Raw genomic sequence first — 19,507 nt, 5'->3', positions numbered from 1 at the left:
GGTGTTCTATTATGTTTGTATTCTTTTCTCAGCCCTCGCAACTTGTTCTATGCCATTTCAACCCCCGACACGCTCGGCGTTTCCCCTCACCGGTTACGCAAATATCGAATTACATACAATTGAAGCGAGACAACCGAACGAGGCATCACTGTTAGCGAAACAGCATAATAATGCTTCGCCAAAAAATATAGCAAATATCAAGCTACAAAATCCCATTCGTCTTCTTCGTCGTGCCTGGACTGAGGCACCTCGACCTTCGATCCGGTCCTGGGCTTTGACCTTGTCGCGTCCGGCGTCGGCGCGTTCACAACCGCTCTCTTCTCGACCTGCTTTGTCGAGTACAAGATCTCGAGTGATTGTGGGAAGTAGGACAACGTATGCTGGTGCGTGAGGTACAAGGTGACCGAGCGAGCCGGTAGTGGTTGTTCGATTTTGATCGCCTCGGAATCATAACCAGACGCGAAACGTAGATCGGAAAACTTGAACAGTTCCTTGACGATCGCGACAGTCATGAACAAACCGATCGATTCGTCTCTAGCTGTTTTTTTTTGTTTCAATGGTCCAGAGCGAAACCGAGATGTCAATGCTCGTGATGCTTGCCTCGAAGGAATGAACTGAAAACTTACAAGAACGGATGCCGGGTTCGGCGAGTTGGTAGAGCTTCGGATTACGATCGAGCTTGATCGCGTTTGGTTTCGGGAACGCGCTCGGGTCGCGATTCACGCGTGTCCAGTCAATATAGAGTAGCGTGCCCTTTTTTATGTGAGGACCGTTCAGAATCTGCAGGTCCGATTGAGCTTGACGCACAAAGCCCTCGACGGCAGGATCGAGGCGAAGGCATTCGTTGACATAGTGCTATGTCCAATCCTTGTCAATCAGTACATGGACAAAGTTGGGAACGGTCCGACTGACTTGGATGATCGATTCGTTTGCGAGCCCAGCCTCTACGGCCATCTGCGACTGGAGGTCTTGGAGCACGCTAGCGTTTTCGGGACGGAGGAAGAAATCGACGGTTTTTGCACAAGCTGAAGAGGAGCGGCTCTTAGTCCCGATCAAATATCCCAGCGAAAGGCCTGGAAGAGCTTACACGAGACGGACGAGACAAAATTGATCATCGAGTACAGGAGCGTATCGGCAATTTCGTCGAGCGGGCGCGAGCTGACGCGGAGAACGCGGTCGTACACTTGACGGGCGTGGTCAGACATAACTATACCCTGACCTGCTTTACTCCCAAGCAGCAGCTCCTTGACGTCTTGCGCAAAATTGTGTAGAAGCGTCTATCAGCGCGCAGGGGAGGAGACGTTGCAAAATTAGCTCGACCGTACAAGCTCGCCTACGAGAGTGAATGCAAATCGCACAGGAGATCCATTCGCCTGCGAGAGGCGGAAGTCAATGACGTTCTTGAGTACGCGCGTGTGCTCGATGACCAAGTTGCGAAGCTTGAAGCCGCGCGTCGGATCGTAGCTGTCGACGAGCAGCAAAGAAGTTCAGTATCGAGTCAACCGACAGGGAGAAGCAGGAAGACTCACTTGAGGTGGAGGTAGGTGTAGGCTTCGCACAGCGTGTCGTACAGCTCGACCGGGGTCAGCAGTCCGAGCGGGTTCGTCTTGGTCTTGAGCGGGAAGCCGAGCTGGTCCGAGATCCAGCTCATGCAGACAGGCACGATGACTTGCTCGACAACATCGACGCGCATTTGGCTCGCACCAGCCGACCAGCTCGTCTCGGCGAGCACGGCGCGCGCTTTCGGGGCGATGGCCGCGACGACGAGGTTGGTGAACTGCGACGGGAAGAAAGCGCTGTCGATCACCTCTTGGCATTCAGAGCGCGCCTTGAGTTTGGTCTTGAACGAGCTCAAGAGTGACAGGAACGATGGCTCTTGCTGCTTGAGAACGTCGAGGGGCGCACCGTATACGGGAGCGAACTGCTCGAGCAAGGGAAATTCGGGAGCGAGGATCTGCTCGGCGGCAGCGCGACGGTCGATCACGACCCATTCGGGCGGAGGACTAGGGCGACGCGTATCGTACTGGTCGAGGAAGCCGAGTTTCGAGAGAACTCCGTTCGTCGTCGAGGGCGTCGAGAACGGGAACAGGGCGTAGGTCGAGTTGTACGTGTAGTGAGCGGGAAAGGTACGCATCAAGAGCTGCAAATTAGCACGAGATAGTTCAGCAAACATCGTATGCTGAAGCGGGACAAGCTGCACACCTTTCCCAGTGCACCGCCAAATGCGCCTCCTTGCGGTTCGGGCTGCAGGTCGTTGTAGTGAAATGAGGTAAGATTCCCAGCAGTGCGCTCATAAGCGAACTTTCAGCCGAATTTGTAAGGTAATCAGCGTTCTGTGTGACCCGGTTGCATCGCAGCACAACTTACGTAACGATCGCCTCTGACCAACGCAACGGCGTCAGACAGAATTGCTCTCGAGATTGTGAAGCCTGGAGCTAGTCCAGATCCGGGTTGCGTGGGTTTGGGCTGCTCGGCTGAAAGTCCAGGCATGAGCTCGAGGTGGTCGATATGACGATACAGCCGACGAGCAGCGTCTGCGATGACCGGATCCTCGTTCCATTCTGAACATGTTCTTCTGTCAGTCTGGTTGTCTGAGCAGAAAAGTAAGTAATCAACCTACCTTCGAACGAGTTGTAGGGATCGAGCTTGAGGAACGAGCGGAACTCGTTGAGGGAAGCGCAAGCCCATTCATTGCGCGCCACCTCCATACCCATGATGTCGAAGATCCGCATGACCTGGGGAACGCCTGATGGAGTAGAACTGGCACAGTAAGCATGATGGCATTGTGATGTGCAAGTCAACATGGCTCACCACGCGCTTTGAAGGCGCCGGCCACTTCTTCAGTCGCATCTACCAAGACACGCGCAATCTCGTCGTCGCTGTTGCACAACGTACGCTCAGATCACCAGAAAGAGCAAGATTGAGATGAAGGGACCGACGAAAAGCGACCCGTGCCGTTCTTTCCCTTCCTCTTGAGCCCGCCAAATGTCCACGTACGAGCGTCTGGCCCCATCTCCATTGCGATATCTTTCGATACCCGGGCAAATTCGATAGCTGTCATCTGCGTAGTGCGCGAATGGGCATGAGCTTCGATCGTAGCGCTGGGACCTGGCTAGGCCGCTCATTGACCTGAGCGAATGGAGTTTGAGAGTGCCTCCGGATAAGCTGCTCGATGTAAGCGGCGTCTTTTTCGCCGATGCAGGCGTGCCAGCGGTAGAGTACTGCGCTCGAGAAGCGTGTCAGTCACTTCATTTCGAAAAAGGTCCAGTGCGGGAGTAGCTTACTGTTGAACTCGACAGAGACGACGTTACCAGTCCCTCGTTCGACTTGTGGCCCCGCGACGAACGGGCTGATTGGCTTGGTCGGGTCGAGCATCCAAGTACTATCCGTTTGGTTCACATTCAGAATCGTACTGTAAGCGAGAAGAGTAAGCGTTGCGCGATTGGCCCGGAAGAGCCAAATCTGCGTACGGAATGTAGTCGCCCAAGATGACTTGCAAGAACCACCCGCAATTGACGAGCCTTGCCGTCTGGAACAACTCATTATCTTGCTGCACCCTCTGCTCATCGGAAAGTTCCGCCCAGGGCTTGAAACGTTTGTTCTGGTTGATCGCGTAAAGTCGGTCGACAATCCAGTTATGATTCCTGCCATTTTTGATCTCGTCAATATAACATTTCGGGAAAAAGGTCATCTCGAGTATCTCTGACCTCGAGAATACTATCATCAGAGCGCAAGTCGCGGGCGGCATGAGGAAGAGCCGCTGCGACGCAATGACATCGTCAAAAATCTTTCCATCAGTGAATGCCCGGATCCTGTCTTGTTCGATTTGGTTGTTTCCCTAGCAAAAAATGCTCAAGTCAGCTTGGACGCGCTTGGAAGAAGGAATCCCGACAACTCACATAGAGGGGGGAGAGATCGAGATAAGATGACGCGTCGTTGATGCTCGGATCCTGACGATTCGTGCTGAAGCAAGTGTGTGTGATTATGGTTGCAAACGCAAACAATAGAGAGCTGAAAAGGCAAAGTCGAGGTCAGTTGACAGAGCCTCCCGAAGAGGGCTGGACCAAGCTTGCGAGATCCCAGATGGGTGTGGCTCAAAACGATCTCGCTTCATGAGTTGGTTCCAGACATCTTCAGTGTTGGGAAGGTGTCGAGGCATCGGGTGTGTTTGAGCAACTGAGCGAGCGTAAGCTGTGGTACAGAACATGTCAGTCAATCTGAAAGAGAAGCAAGCAGTGAGGTAGCAGAGCGTACGTTCACCCGCAGCACCGAGACGAGGGATGTAGTGATTATTGCCGCTACCGTCGGCTGAACGGAACTTAGACCGACCAACGAAGGAGACTGGAGGATGCTGGAGATCGTCCCAAAGCAGAGCAATCAGAGCGTTCTCGAGCTTGTGCCCAATACTTGAATCCTCGGGCAGCGAGTACAGTAGTACGATGATCTGTGTGTGAGCTAGTCAGGGCAGAAGAAGACGAAACAGATCGAAGGACCGGAATCGTACATCCTCAAGCAGCATTTTGCGATCGTCCTTGACGCCACCCTGAGCAATTGCAGTACTCGCGGCAATCAACGCATCCTGAGGAGCCGCTCGCGTCAGACTGCTCATGATATGTTCTGTTAGAGAAACAGCCGACCTTGGCTGCGCTATCATGCGAGATTGAATCCATCAAGGAGGAGATGGGACCGCTAGTTGAGTGTTGCCCACGTAGCGCACGATAAGGCTGCTCGGTCATATCGCCATCAAGCGCGACTTGAGCTGCATGAAGCGCCTGCTCCGGAAGGATGCCTCAGTGAATTTCCCGCGCGAGGAAAGACAGGCGAACTCACGGTTGAAGCGACGCTCTTTGCCAATCCGAATGCGGACGCAAGTGGCGACCGAGGTGTAGTCGTTCGACCTTCGGATGATGTAGGCGAAGATGTCGGTTGCAGCTTGCTCGTATCGACGTGAATCGCTTTGTCAGACGGCATGGCGCGACGACCAAGCCAAAGCAGGAGATAACGTGAGGCTTGAGCTACCTTGTCACGTCGTCTCAAGCAGCTAGGGCTGAATAGCGATTGAGGAAAGACCGCGTCATTGGGTCACGCGCAACGAATGAGTCTGTGCGCAAACTAGCCATTCTTGCTCGGTCTTCTTCTAGAGCCAAGGACCCGGGAGTTGCGTCAGGAGTTGCGCTAGGACCGATTGTGACCTCTCAGACGATCGACCTACGCGAGAAGAAGGCAGTCAGCGGACTCAGCGCAAGCGGCAGCACCTTCTTTGAGCACGTACCTTGAAGAGACTGACAATGGCACGTAGAAGACGCAAGTCCGAGAACCACGTGCCTGAAGCGACGTTTGTGTCCCGGAACAGAGGGGCAACAACAATGACAAGAACAAAAGAGCAGAAAAATGCAGAAAGGTAAAACGAGACGGACATGTCAAGCGATTTCAGTCCACGTTCGAGCTGCCGCGAGGAGGTCGTTCCGAACCGCCTGTCCGTCCTTCTTGTTCGAGACGCGCGTCGCAACCTCGCGTGCGCCCTTCTTGAACTTGCTCTCGAGGAACAAGATCACCCTCGCCTCTGGAACGTTCATCTCCGCCTTCAACGCCGAAACCAACTGGTCGATGGTCTTCATCCACAGGAAGTACGTCGCCGTGCCGCCAACCTCTCCGCCGAGCTTCGCCATCCTTGATCCCGATCGCGGCCGCCACTTGGTTCCCCAGAGCGACTCGATCTCCTTGACGGGCAAACAACCGTCCTTGCCCTGATCCCATTCATGCCACACGCTTTGCAGCCTCGTGAAATGGGAGATGGCGTAGTGGGGAATCCACTCGCCCTGCTCACACCCGTTGCTCGGGAACCACCAAAACGTCATGTTTTGGATACGAGTCCCGTAAGTCTCGTGCAGTCTTCGCATCTTCTCCTCTCGGTCATCGGGCGCCGGCTGATACGTCGCGGGCTGAAGAATAGTTGCCGGCTTGCCGCGGCTCGGAAAAGCTGGAAGCGCGCGAACGAAGTCGAGCTGAGAGGGATCCGGCAGGCGCAACGCTGGTTCATCCTCTCTATGGAACGGCCCAGACGGCAGGCCAGGAGGATGAGCCCCGTGTGAAGGGGGTCCCACGAGAGGAGAACTTGAAGTCGAAGACTGGGAGGGCGGGTACGAGGCGGAGGGAACGAGACGAGTCGAAGGCTGACCGATGTTTCCCATCGTTGACGAGCTCCACAGTGGTTGAGGATCCGGCCGGACTTCAGGCGGAGACGCAGTCGTCGGAGGCCGGTAGAAAGAAGGCAGGCCTGGCGGTGGACGGTACAGCTGCGGTGCGCGTGATGCGTGTAACTCTGTTGCGTAGCGCGCAGATCCCGAAATCAATTCTGCTTCTTATCGAACGAGAGAGAGAAAAGTCGAGACTAGTCTCGACCGCTCATACGAGCGAACTCACGTGGCACTCCAGGCATCTCGGACGGATAGTACTGGTTCTGTGAAGCGATGATGAGAGACATCAACCATTGACGACGGGAAGAGAGGCCAAAGAGAACAAGACAGGAAATCAACCTACGCAGCTCATGAAGTTGTTTACTGTCGATGTCAGATCGGCCGACTGATTCGCCACCCTGTCGAGAGTAGTCTCGGCGTCGCGAGAACGCTTTCGACAGTCTCCATACGTTAGACCGAGCACAGCGTCTCTTGTTCTCCGTTGCTCTTCTCGGAATTCATGTAGAAGGGCCAAGGTATTCTCGAAGTACTCGTTCAACATGCCAGTGATCTGACCAGCGGCAATATCGAGGGCGTGGTTGAACGCAGGCATGAAATCGGCGTATTGCTCCGCGTCTGTCGACGGATTCACCGGTCCCGGCTCTCGTTCGTTTTCATCATATTCATTGACGGCGTCTATCAAAGCACGCTACGTCAGAGATGGCAATACCGCGAGGGAGTGAGTCGAAAGGTCAAGGACGCACCTTCCTCTCGAGCGACGGGGCCTTTCTTCTTGCGGGCTCGCTTCTTTGGCGGCGACTTATGGGCTGGGATGTCAGCAGCGGCATCAAACTGACCCATGGGCGCTCGCAACTTACCGTTGGGGCGCTTTCCGGGGAAGCGACGACCGTTGAGAGAGCCTGAGCGCGCGTTAAGGAAGCGAGTCAGCTACTGAAGGGAGTGAGCACATCGGCGAGGGCAAGCGAGCTCACGGCTACGTTGACGTTCTGCATGACAGATGAACCAGAACGAGCGAGAGATAGTCGAGAGCACCGATGGGCAAACAAGCGGGGCGCGCGCCGACGCGCGGCTCTCTTGTTCACTTCACCTGAATACAACGTCGCGAGCTCCCAGGTATGTCTGATAGGCAATGCACTCCACCTGAACAGGAGCTCATGAGATTGCTCTCAATCTATCGCAATAGATTATGAGCCTGAACAGCGACTCGTCACTCATCACCATATCGAAACTGAGTGAGAATTGGGCTAACTATGCCGCCTGGGCATTCCAGATGAAGTTCGTCTTCAAATCGCACGGCATATGGGATATCGTCAACGGGACTGAGAGGAGGCCTCCCGACTTCGCCATCGCATTGGACGATACCATCTCCGACTTGGACGATCTGGACCCCAACGATCTGGAGAAGCTGCAGAAGATCGAAGACTGGCGTGAGGGAGACTTCTTTGCCCGACACATGCTGAGGGCGGCGATCTCGGAGACGCAGCTCGTCCATGTCCCGCGGTCACCAGGGACAGCCAAGCAGGCCTGGGATGCGCTTGCGCGGACGCACGAGATGCTGTGTCTCACGGCTCCCTACTTCTTGATGCGAGTACTCGCGCAGGCACAGTACCAGGACGGCGACAACCTCGAAGAGCATATTGCCGAGCTGCTCAACGCGTCGAGGGCTCTTGCTGAGATGGGCGAGCCTGTCAAGGATCACCACCTGGGTATCTTCATCCTTCAATCCCTTCCTCAATCCTGGGACACGTTCATTTTCATCATGAAAATCCTCGCTGGCAACACTATGCTATCGTCGGAAACCGTTATCACGCGGATCCTCTCTGAAAACAATCGACGCAAGATAGGCACGAGTTCGACGAATACCTCAGATTCGGCCGCTCCCTCCTCACAGCCCAGAAATCGTCAAAAGCGTGAGAAGAGCAAAATAAAGTGCTACGCGTGTGGGAAGAAAGGTCACCATGGGGACGAGTGCCGATCAAAGAAGCAAGTTGACGCCGACGTAATAAGGACGGGCTATGCCGTCGTCATCTGATTCGGACTTCAGCACCGCCAAACGAACAGCAGAGGGAGGAGAAAGATTCATCCGGGCGCAACTTCACGGGTCGTCGCGACACTCTCGACGACTTCATCGATGCACCTCTCGTGAAGGGTCAAAGGTCGTTTGTCCCGGCCAAGTACCGATCTCGCTCTCGCTTTGAAACGGGAACAGCATCGGTCTTTCGGGGGGTCTACTATCTCCCAGGTGCCATCACTGGTCTTCTTTCGGTCAAGGTTCTGTCGCAAAACGGAGGACGCGTTGCACTCGGTAGCGTGGCGACGTTCAGTGTCGGCGACAAGGAGGTTGCCCGTACCATCCCAGGAACAGCCCACCGAGATCGACATTTTCCCTCCTACCCTTGTGGCTACGACTCTCCCTGCGCCGCCTCCATCACCGGGTTGGGCTAGCCTCGAACCGACGTACCACAAGATGGGCACGACTCAACTTAGAAATGTTGATCAGATCCTTCGTGCATTTCAGAAAATAGCAGTTTCCCCCTGGCGAGGTCGTGAGAAGTGGGGCAAGCTTCTCACCGAGGTCTCTCGCCTCTCTACGAATTTATCGCAAATGACGTCAAAGCGCCAAGTGTTTGCCGCGATGAGAGAATTATCAGCAAGTCGACAGGGGGAAATCCGTCGAGTCACGGTCACACGCTCATCCTCGACTCGACTTGGACTCGGATCAGACCTCACCTGCATGCCAATGGAGCTATCAGCGTCAAACTGCTCTACTGCGCCAAGCTCTCGGGTTGTCCTGTGGTCTGGACCTTCAGACCAAGCGCACTCTTCAATAATCATCAGCACCGGCCAGCATGGCACCTAGCAGGAGGACCAAAGCTTGCAAGAATACCGAGCATAACATCATCTGTAGCTCCCAACAGTCCCGGTTCCACACAGAAACGCTCGAGACATCATGCGAGATCGACCTGCACGGCGTATCCGTCGCTGTCGGCGACCACGAGCTCCTCACAGACGCGCACCTTCGCCTCAAGAATGGTACGCGATATGCGCTGGTCGGGCGCAACGGAACCGGCAAATCGACGCTGCTCACTGCACTTTCTTCCAAGCTTATTCCGGGCATCAATCCGTCCCTGCAGATCCTGCACCTCTCGCAAGTAGAGGACTCGACGCGAGCCAGCGAGAACAGTTCTCTGAATGTCCTCGAACACGTCGTGAGAGGGGACCAGCATCGGAACAAACTCATTCAACGTCATCGAGGTTAGTTTATCCCTGATCTGCTTGCCATCTATCGAATCGCTGTCCTGATTCGTTTACGTCAACGTCCCGAGCTAGTCCTGAGACAGGCTATCGAGTCGCCGTGTCTTCTGCAGACCGAGCGGGTCGTACGCGCTTTAGAACTCGAAGACCGTGAGAGCGACCTCCTTCAAGCTCAATTGGTCGCCTCGAGACGGTCCGGCACTCGCGGTAAAGCAGCTCGAGGAGCAGAAATCAAGGCACAAGAGAATGTGCAGGCTGCACAGGCGAGGTATGCCCGCTCACTGACTCTACTCTTTGGCCACTCCTTGACTTTTGGTCATATGTGAAGACTCGACCGGGTAGGAACTATAGCAGCCGACGCTACCTGCCTCGCACAAGCTGCCGACATGCTCGATGACATACAAGAGCTGCTTGACGTCCTCGGCTCAGCGTCGACGGAAGCGAGGGCTGCGAGCATTCTAGCCGGTCTCGGATTCTCGGTTGAGATGCTCGGTCGCCCTTACGCTGCGCTCTCGGGAGGGTGGAAGTCGAGATGCTCCCTCGCGACGTCGCTGCTGGTCAAATCCGATATCCTGCTCCTCGACGAATGCACCAATTTCCTCGACCTCGAAGCCACCATCTGGTATGCACTGAACTCGCAATCGTCTTTAACGAATCAATTCATACTGAAGCCATGTGACACAAAGGCTCGAACACTACCTCCGTCAAGAAACCCGCACACTGGTCATCGTCTCACACGATCAAGCTTTTCTCGCGAACGTTGTCGAGGAAACTATCGTGCTGCGCAACTCGCTTCTTTGCTACTTTGAAGGTACTCCGGAAGCGTTCGAGATTGAGGAGAAAAAGGAAGCGAAAAAGCTGCAAAGTCAAAAGGCGGCTCTCGACAAGAAACGCGAACATATCGAGAAATCGATCGAACAAGGAAAGGCCAGTGCAAAAAAGACCGGCGACGAGAATCGACTGGCAAGTCATGTTACCGTTCGGAATCGTGTTGGCAGATACGATGCTGACGGAATTCTGCGCTCACACAGAGAATGGTCAAATCGCGGCAGAAGAAACTCGACGAGCGATTCGGAGTCGAGCAGTCGGCATCCGGGCACCGCTTCAAACTGAATCGAGACATGGCAGGGTATCACTTGACCAACCGAGTCGAGGCAGTGCTGCAAGAACAAGAATCTGCAGTCAAGATCGTCGTTCCGTCTCCCGAAAAGCTTAGAACGGCTGGCGACCTGCTCCACTTCGACAGCGTACAATACCGTTCCCCAGGCGCGAAATCCCCCCTTCTGGACCGTATCACGTTGACCGTTGAGCAAGGTGGACGCCTTGCCTTTGTCGGGGCGAACGGGAGCGGCAAATCGACTCTGGCCAAGCTTATTGTCGGAGACCTCTTGCCGACGAGCGGCACAATCGTGCGGCATCCTCTGCTTCGGGTCGGTTACTTTGGACAACACTCGGTCGAAGAGTTGACTATCGGAGCGCACACTTTCGAGGACGGTAGCCCCGTCACGGCACTCTCGTCGTTCCTCCAGCATTTCGAAACGAGTGGCGACAAGGTATCAGAACCAGACGCTCGCGCTTGTCTTGGATCGTTCGGTTTACGAGGCCGCGTTGCGAGCGATACGCCCCTATCGCAGCTAAGCGGAGGTCAAAAGGTGAGCCGTCATCTCACGACATATTGCGAATCAATCCCTCCTTCGGAGCTAAATATGTCATGTGTAGGTTCGGCTTGCACTCGCTCGCTTAGTGTTTCGCCCGCCTCATCTGTTACTACTCGACGAAGTGACGACGCATCTCGACTTTCCGACGATCAAAGCGCTTGCCAAGGCGCTCAGATTGTTCAGAGGGGCAATCGTACTCATCACGCACGATCGATGGTTCAGTCGCTACGTCATCGAGATGGAGACATTTCGCACGGCCTCAGGAAACAATCTTGATGATCTCGACGAAGACGCAAACGAGACAGCAAGAGCAAGCGGAAGTGACGGAGAGGAATCCGGCAAGAAGGGACAAACGTATCGAGTCGGGGCTGGAGGGATCAAATTGCTCGCAAACGGTATGGCCGGATATGTTGCGGCCGTCGAGAAGAAGCTCCAGGATCAGAAATCATGGCAAAAGGCTTGCAGCAAATAATGCTCTACTTGAAAGTAATTATGGGTTTGATCACCTCGCCCGATTTCCTGCCGACACCCAGAGGATCAGCTTCGTTCTGACATGGAGCCGAAATGCGATCTTACATTGCCGATACAGCAGCATCCCATTCTTCAACCGGGTACAGCTTGCTTAATCTGTCGATCGGGAATTTGCCTTGTTTGTATAATCTGCCGGGAAACGTGAACGGTCAGAAACTCGAGCAGCGAACGATCAGAAGAGGCAGGACGTACTCGATCAGGAAGGGGATGAATTGTGGAGGGTTTGAATCTCCTTCGACGCAACCCCGCCACGCCTTGCCAGTATTGACCATGTCGTGAACATCGAACGGAGGACGAATGCCGGGTCCCGGGTTGCCGAGGGATACGACCGTCCCAGCGTATGCGAGAGAGGCCCAAGCATTGCGCAGGACAGGAACGACTCCAGTAGCCTCTATCGCGTAAGTCGCACCTCCGTCGGTCAACTTTTGGATTTGCTCGACCACATCGGCTCGAGATCCATCGATGGTATGGTGAGCTCCTGTCTCGAGCGCAAGAGCAAGTCGGGACGGCACAAGATCGACGGCAATGATGGTCGAGACGCCGAGGTATGAAGCGGCAAAAACCGCCGCGAATCCGACGGCTCCGAGACCAAACACGACGATCGAGTCCTCTCGGCGCGGGCGGAGGACGTTGATGACTGCACCGGCACTGTGACCCACGCAAAAAGGGATCAGACGAGTCGTTGGGTCCAGGATTGCGCCTGACTCACCCGGTCTGTAGACCGCAGCCGAGGGGCGAGTACAGGGCGAGCGTATCGCGCGGCGTATCCTTGGCAATCTTGACGCACGACGAGGCTTGCACCAGAGCGTGCCGAGCGAGGCTCGACTGGCCAAAGAAGGTGCCTGTCAGTTACAGGAACAAAGCGAGTCAGCTGAGCGGCAATCTGGTCTCTAGCGGATGATGGTTTACCTTTCAAAGGAGTGCCGTCATGACAAGTGGTCGCAACAGGCTCGTCCTTCGCGCGACGACGACCAAAGTTGTGCTCGACCCAGCTCGAACAGCCGGCTGGCCGAGACGAGCTACAAGAAGCGCAGCTTTGACAGCTTGCGAAACTCAGCAGCACCACATCGCCTGGCTGGTACTTGTGCTCGACTCCGCTGCCTGCTTTCACAACGGTTCCAGATCCCTCGTGACCCAGAATCGATGGCCATTCGGTCGGAATCTGTCCAGCCTGCATTACGAGTTCGGTGTGACACCTTTGCGAGCTTTCAGGTCAATGAAGCGCTCGATGAGGGGCAGGGAATAGCTAAGGGCTCACAGTCCGCAGGCAACAATTTCGACGAGGACCTCTGTGCGCATGCTTGGATCAGCCATTCGCTCGGTCCAAGCGGGGTTGTCTTGAAAGAAGCGGACAACTCTCACCATTTTCTTGAGGCTCGCCGAGCTCGATATCAGTCAGGACGAAGGGAGCGTCCACGGCCGTGTTGACCAAAGCTTGGGTCCGCATCGATGTGGGGGGCGACGGTAATGGATTAATGGAGACGGTCCTGGCGTGCGGTGTATACAGTTGGCAGCGGAGAGTGAGAGGGTCTCGCGCTGTATCTGATACCTCACGTTTGTTACAAGAAAGAGCTTCGAGTGGGGTTCCAATGTTTAAATAAACGTTGACCCGGCGGAGGCTTTCGGCATTTCATCGACTTTGCAGCAGCACCGCCATCATGGCCTTCGGGCTGCCGCGGAAGACGCTTCGAGCAGTCAAGTACCTCGTACTAGCTCTCGTGGTGCTCGCACTGTGCTATACGCGGTCGTGTTCCCCCACTGGGAGCCTCTTCTCAACTTCATCTCTCGCGACGGATCCACATCGGCCGAGATTACGGATACGACAGTATGCTCCAGATTTCGCCTGGGGATCGATCATACATCGATTTCAGAACCATCCCAAGCCAGCTGCAACGCGCAAGGAGCTGCCATGGCGGATAGGAAAGCGCGAGGCTCTCAGCAAGTCGCCAGATCAAGTCAGAGTGCTCATAGTCACCTCAGAGCTGTCAGGTCTGCACAAGAATGGTGGAATCGGTACCGCCTTCGTCGAGCTGGCAGCAGCGTTGGCAGGAGAACAAGACATCCAAGTGTCGATCCTCGTTTCGCATCTCGAGTCGAGCTTTCCTGCTCACAAGGTCGAACGATTACGAACAAGGTAAGCTGTCCTGTCATTTGTGCGGTGATAGTATGCTGACCGCTCACTCGACAGCCTCGGGGATCAACGGATACAACTCGGATTCGTCGAGCAGGAATCGCAGCCATTCTGGCCACAAGCGTGGACTCCAACCGCTTCATTGCGTGTCTGGAACTACCTCCGCGCTCACGACGGTGAACACGACGTTGTGCATTTCCCCGACAACACTGGAATCGGTTATTTCAGCGCGCTCGCACGGCACGAAGGTCTCGCCCTGCAAGAAACGCGCTTGGTCGTGGGCCTGCACGGTGCCGATGTCGAATGGGCAGCGATGCTCAACAAGAGGTACCCTCAAGACCGGTACGCAGTTGAGCTTGGCGTTTTTGAGCAAAAGACTGCCGAATACGCAGACGCCGTGGTTGCCCCGAGCGACTACATGCTCGAGTATGTCCGCTCGCGAGGATGGCATCTCCCCTCCGCATCCTTTGTCATTCCAAACGTCGTTCAGCTATCCGGAGCGTCGTCGAGATCCAGCACGACCACCGCAGCTCCAATCGACGAGATCGTCTTTTTCGGTCGCCTCGAAGAGCGCAAAGGCACTCGCTTGCTCGTTCACACTCTCGAGAACCTGTACTCGAGCGCAGACTTTGCGAAAGACGCCCTCAAGAAGATTACCTTTCTAGGTCGAGACCAACCAGATGTCAAGACGCGCATGGAGGCCAGCGCTCTACTCGGTGAAGCGCTCGAGTCGATCAAAGAGCACACGAACGCAACATTCGACTATGAGTTCATTCCGAAATATGATCGGGACGAAGCTCTCGAATATCTTCAAGGTCCGGGTCGACTTGCCGTTTTGCCTTCGCTCGCTGACAATTCGCCGAGTACTGTTCTCGAATGCATCGCTTTTGACATTCGCTTCATTGCAAGTGATGTCGGAGGTGTGCCCGAGCTCATCCATCCCGATAGTCACGATCAGGTCTTGTTCAAACCCCTCGTGTCGTCGTTCGCCAACAAACTACGATCGTCCCTCGCGAACCACCCTGAAACTTCGTCAGCGCCAGTCCGATCATCACCCGCAACTCAGACGGCCGCGCGAGACTGGATTGACCTGCATCGCTATCTCGTGGCCTTGCCATTCCCTCAGGATCTTGCCCTGTCACGACCTTCGCCCCTCATCAGTGTCTGCATCACCCATTACGAACGCCCTCATCTCGTGTCGCAACTTCTCGACGCCCTTCTCCTACAATCCTATACCAACTTTGAGGTGATCCTCGTCGACGACGGGTCGCAATCGCCAGATGCTATCACGCGCCTCGAGGAACTCGACTCGAAGTATTTCCACAACGCGAGTCTCCTGACAGGCCGACCGGCATGGTCCTCTGTCCGCATCAACAATTCGTATCTCGGCGAAGCAAGGAACAAAGCGGCAGAGAGAGCCAAAGGCGACTGGCTGCTCTTCCTCGACGACGACGATGTGCTCAAACCTCATGCGATCAAGACGCTTGTCGACATCGCGTACCGCACGAACGCATCTGCGCTCTCAACCTGGCTCGACGAGTTCGCTACCGATGTCAACCCGCTCGCGCCTCGTGAGGCAAACCAAGAATTACCACATCGACGCACGTATTGGTTCCTTGGTCAGGAGCTTGGAGCCGGTCTCCTCCTCAACTGTTTCGGGAGCGGCAACATCTTCGTTACTCGGTCCGCTTTCGATGCGATTGGGGGTTTCTCGACTTATCGCGAGGTGGGAGCTGAAGATTGGGAGTTTTACACGAGGCTCGCACTGGCCGGGGAGAAACAGCTTGTCGTGCCGGAGGAGTTGATCTTTGTGCGAAGTGATCCAAGCCGTTACAGTATGGTGAGATTTGAATCTTTTTTTCCGGGCATACGAATTCGAACTGATTGCAATCAGCTCGACAGAAATTCTCGATGGATCCCTGGGACGCGCACTTCCATGCTCTGGTACCCCTGCTCAACGACGACCGAATCCAGGACTTGCGTTTGCCTCATGCTCTCATGATGCTCAAGGGAGCCGTCACGAAAGAGACGGTCGCAACGGCCTTTGCCGACTCGCAAGAAGGGTTCCAACTCGTACAGGGCTGGAGCGGATGGATGTATAGTTTCGAACCGGTCGAAGATGTGCCGACGCTCGCAGAGGACCGCCTTGGCGTTGTTGTCGGAGATGCATTCGTCCTCGACCGCAATCGCCCTAACAAGCCTTTCATCAATGACGGATCGCAAGAAGGCTGGGTCATGCCAACTGGTCAACGCGTCGCAGCTATCCGAACGTTCAAATCACCGCGCACCATGGACGTGGCAGTCGATTTGTCCTACCGGTCCCACCACACCTGCGGAGATGGTACACACCTGGTGCTGTCATCGATCGGAGGTCCAGGCGAAGAACCGCAAGAGCTCGTTCGCTTCGATACTATCGAAGAATCTTTCGCGGAGTACCGCGGACACATCTCGCTTCGGCCTGGTTCGACCGTGCATCTCAGCTCTGACCCTCTCGAAACCGACGAATGCGACCGAGTCGAGGTCCGTCTGGCTCTCACGCCGATCGTCCTCGAGAACAAATCGTGGAGTGCACTAGCTAAGAAAGCCGAGATCGAGCGCGAGGAGACGAGGAAGGCTGCACTTGTCAACAAGAAGTCAGAAGAGACGGCCTGGCATACCATCGAAACGGAGCACGTCGAGCAAGGCGATGTCTTCAACATTGCTCTAATCTTCGATCGCAATCGATACCCTCACGCGAAACAAGTCATTCGCTCAGCTCGACAGTACGTGACTTCTCGACCTCTCGTGTTCCACCTCATCACGCCGAAGGAACTTCACCAAGAGCTCGAAGAGTTCTTTGAAGACACGCCACTCTCCCTCCGCCTGTACGACCATGAGCTTTGCAAGTTTGTCGCTCAAAGAGTTTTGCCGTTCTCGGACCCCGACATTCACGTATCGGCTCATTGCAAGATGTTCCTCGCCGATATCTTGACATATGCCGACCGCGTGCTCTACCTTGACACTGATACAACTATCACAAGCGACATCTCAACCTGCTATTCTCGACCGAATAAAGCCAGCACCTTGATCTCTATGGCGGTCGACATGGGCGATATTTGCCAAAACAATCCGGATCGATGCTGGCCAATCGGTATGCACTGGCGTGTGCCAGCAGGCCTCGAATGCGGAAACGTCCCGTCGCGCGCTTCATCATTATCTAGATCTTCCAGCTGCGCCGAAACGGGTGAACTCGAAACCGTCCAAGTTAACGGCGGCGTAGCTCTTCTCGAACTCGGCAAGATGAGGGAACAAGGCTTCATTGAAAAGTATGTTCAGTCGATCGTGCACCACTACCGTCTCACGGGTCGGCCCGCGACATGGGGCGAGCAGGACTTCATCAACAGTTACTTCCGCCTGTTTCCGAGCGATCTCGAGTTCCTTCCATGTGGATGCAACTATCAATGGTTTGGAACTCGACGTGAAGTCAAGTGTGGGGAGCAGCCCGTCACGATCGCGCATCACTGGTATGTTTCTGATCTGTCCCGTTGCTACAGGCTGTCCACGCTCATCGTTTTTCGTCCAGGTCCCACGGTATCGCTGGTCGAACCGCAGAGCCCTACAACCAGCTCTTCCACCATTTCCTCGATGCGCCTGCTGATTCGACAATCGCGTCCTCCCCTCCCGCCTCCATTGCCGGATCTAATATCTCGCCGAGTTCGGCTGGCGCGCCCAACTCTTCCGCAATCGATCTCGTACACACTCTCAACTGTCCTCGCCAAAATCACGATTGCTCGATCCGATTTGAACCCACAGAATACGGTCAACCCGTGTCAATTTTGTCTCGCATCCTTCACGAAACGTTCGCGAGCGATCTTGTCGACACTCTCGAAGCTCAGACATATCCCAACATCTCTCAGGCGATCGCGGTGCGAGCAGAGACCGACGTGCCCTCGACTTCTTTCGAACGCGAGGAGGTCGAGCTCAGGGGATCAGCTGTAGACGACTACAAGGAGCTCTGTTCGAAATGTGGCATCTTTGCGGAAGGTTCAGGCTGTACGACTCCTCCTCGGGATATCGAGCAACGTCGGACATACTTTGACTGCGTTTGCGCTTCACCCGACTCGACCGCGGCAAACATGTTTGAGCTTGAAGCTCTAGGTTCACAAGCGGAAGGATACGTCCTGTATCTCGACGACGACAAAACCTTCGTTACGCCAACTTCCTTGTCGCTTCTCATGGCAGAGATTGGATCGCCTGAGGAGCTCGTCGTATTCCGATCCAATACGACGACCGGAGAAGAACAGTTCGATTTCCGAAAGAAGATTGTTCCGCGTTCTGCCATGGACGGCATCGGGTACATCTTCCATTCGACTCATCTACCTCTCACTCGGTGGAACCCAAACACTCGTTGTGGCAAATGGGCAACGTTCGCCTCTCTCGCTTCGCACTTGCGAATCAAGTGGATCGACCTTGTTCCTACCATGACCCATCCTCTTCAACGTCACCTTCCGGCTACTTCAACCGAAGCATTCAAAATGACCGTTGTTGTTCTCGAAACCCAAGGCCGATCCTCCTGGACAACAATGCTGCTCGACAGGTTGCAAGAGCCAGAGCTTCTTACGCTCGTCGCCGAAATCGTTGTAGTCTCGGTCGACAAAACCGAGGCCGACTATGAAGCCGGTGTACGAGTCGTCAGTCTCTCGAATGGGTCGGGCTTGTCAGAACTGGCCGATTTGATCGAAACGGATTCCGTGCTCTTGCTCAGCGACAGCGTTTACCTGGACAAGGTAAGCCTAGAGCTGTCTCTGGATAATACATGTCGATAGGAGCTCATGGTTATACTGGTTTATCTATCGACAGGCGGCACTCACTGCGTTGCTGACCTTCCACCTCGACTCACCTTCGCGTCTCGTCGGGTTGTTCACGGAAACGTCTCCCAACTCGTTCTCACCTCGACTCGAAACGGATGTCGACAAATTCGATGTGTTTGACGATCCTGACCTCTTGGTCGGTTCGGCCACGAACTACACGCACTTGTTGCCGCGTACGCTGCTTACGACCCGTGCGATCCTTGAGAACCTCACTTCGATCGTGAGGTCGACTGGAGGAGATCCGCTGCATCCCAAATGTCACCAAGTGCTTTTGAGCGCTTTGAGCGTCGAACAGAGCGGTCAGAGCCCTTTGAGGGTGTTGCCACCGAGCAAGACGATCGTTGACAGGATCCAAGATTGTAGGATCCGGAGTTGGTCCGATGTTGACTATGGTACGACGGTTGGAGATGTGCTCGGAATGGGACGGTCAGGAACGGAGAATGCTCTAAAGCAGGAAAAGCAAGAGTCGCAAGAGCTCGACGACGAGCCGACGCCCGATCAAGAGGTAGAGGCCGGTGTTGACGACGATGACGAGCTCGACTTGAGCGCCTTGACGGACGAAGAACTACAGGCGATTCTCGACGCCGAGGAAGAAGCGGAACAAGCGAGACCTAGGAAGCGTACGAAACGATCCTTGCCACAGTGGGCTGACATCTCAGCTTCGGCTGAAGACTCGCCTCCCACCCTCGAGATGTGCATCGCACGAGTGTCGGAAGTGCTGGGTTCGACGGCATGGACGCAGTTCGTCGGGACCGAAGTTGGAGTTGCGGGACCACTGGGGGTCAAGGTCGGGATCGAGAAGAACGAGCTCACTGACAGAAAACGGTGGGACGAGGCTCGAAGGATTGAAGGCTGTTACAAAAAGTGAGCTCATAGAAGAATTCT

General features: G+C 55.0%; 6 protein-coding genes across 6 annotated transcripts; 3 read left to right on the top strand and 3 right to left on the bottom strand.

Annotated features, from left to right (window-relative positions):
- Window positions 1-197: 197 nt before the first annotated feature.
- On the bottom strand, window positions 198-4,971 carry JCM15063_001948 (peroxidase/cytochrome P450 family protein; the record flags this gene model as incomplete). Its single annotated transcript, XM_076679200.1, has 21 exons — window positions 198-538; window positions 627-855; window positions 913-1,025; window positions 1,088-1,277; window positions 1,359-1,464; window positions 1,530-2,140; window positions 2,203-2,301; window positions 2,368-2,561; window positions 2,621-2,746; window positions 2,812-2,879; window positions 2,940-3,061; window positions 3,130-3,221; window positions 3,285-3,412; window positions 3,471-3,644; window positions 3,708-3,838; window positions 3,900-4,011; window positions 4,074-4,191; window positions 4,255-4,444; window positions 4,505-4,617; window positions 4,718-4,772; window positions 4,831-4,971. The coding sequence occupies 21 exons, from the start codon at window positions 4,969-4,971 to the stop codon at window positions 198-200; spliced, it is 3,453 nt and encodes a 1,150-aa protein (XP_076533724.1).
- A 449-nt stretch (window positions 4,972-5,420) lies between these two features.
- On the bottom strand, window positions 5,421-7,037 carry JCM15063_001947 (uncharacterized protein; the record flags this gene model as incomplete). Its single annotated transcript, XM_076679199.1, has 4 exons — window positions 5,421-6,322; window positions 6,424-6,460; window positions 6,541-6,872; window positions 6,941-7,037. The coding sequence occupies 4 exons, from the start codon at window positions 7,035-7,037 to the stop codon at window positions 5,421-5,423; spliced, it is 1,368 nt and encodes a 455-aa protein (XP_076533723.1).
- A 346-nt stretch (window positions 7,038-7,383) lies between these two features.
- On the top strand, window positions 7,384-8,642 carry JCM15063_001946 (uncharacterized protein; the record flags this gene model as incomplete). The annotated part of the gene is made up of 2 exons (XM_076679198.1): window positions 7,384-8,107; window positions 8,242-8,642. The coding sequence occupies 2 exons, from the start codon at window positions 7,384-7,386 to the stop codon at window positions 8,640-8,642; spliced, it is 1,125 nt and encodes a 374-aa protein (XP_076533722.1).
- Window positions 8,643-9,046: 404 nt separating this feature from the next.
- Window positions 9,047-11,582, top strand: JCM15063_001945 (ABC-F family ATP-binding cassette domain-containing protein; the record flags this gene model as incomplete). Its single annotated transcript, XM_076679197.1, has 6 exons — window positions 9,047-9,452; window positions 9,528-9,720; window positions 9,781-10,074; window positions 10,139-10,415; window positions 10,484-11,104; window positions 11,172-11,582. The coding sequence occupies 6 exons, from the start codon at window positions 9,047-9,049 to the stop codon at window positions 11,580-11,582; spliced, it is 2,202 nt and encodes a 733-aa protein (XP_076533721.1).
- Window positions 11,583-11,586: 4 nt separating this feature from the next.
- JCM15063_001944 (NAD(P)-dependent alcohol dehydrogenase) lies at window positions 11,587-13,088 on the bottom strand (the record flags this gene model as incomplete). The annotated part of the gene is made up of 7 exons (XM_076679196.1): window positions 11,587-11,629; window positions 11,687-11,770; window positions 11,834-12,289; window positions 12,351-12,483; window positions 12,551-12,837; window positions 12,900-12,930; window positions 13,004-13,088. The coding sequence occupies 7 exons, from the start codon at window positions 13,086-13,088 to the stop codon at window positions 11,587-11,589; spliced, it is 1,119 nt and encodes a 372-aa protein (XP_076533720.1).
- Window positions 13,089-13,299: 211 nt separating this feature from the next.
- JCM15063_001943 (uncharacterized protein) lies at window positions 13,300-19,490 on the top strand (the record flags this gene model as incomplete). Its single annotated transcript, XM_076679195.1, has 5 exons — window positions 13,300-13,775; window positions 13,830-15,612; window positions 15,675-17,275; window positions 17,335-18,538; window positions 18,612-19,490. 5 exons carry the CDS (start codon window positions 13,300-13,302, stop codon window positions 19,488-19,490), a joined length of 5,943 nt encoding a protein of 1,980 aa, XP_076533719.1.
- Window positions 19,491-19,507: the final 17 nt, after the last annotated feature.

The sequence above is a fragment of the Sporobolomyces koalae genome (assembly GCF_050403365.1).
Source record: "Sporobolomyces koalae JCM15063 DNA, S_koalae_JCM15063T_v1_ctg20, whole genome shotgun sequence".
Classification (NCBI taxonomy): Eukaryota; Fungi; Basidiomycota; class Microbotryomycetes; order Sporidiobolales; family Sporidiobolaceae; genus Sporobolomyces; species Sporobolomyces koalae.
This window is presented reverse-complemented; position numbering and strand designations above follow the sequence as displayed.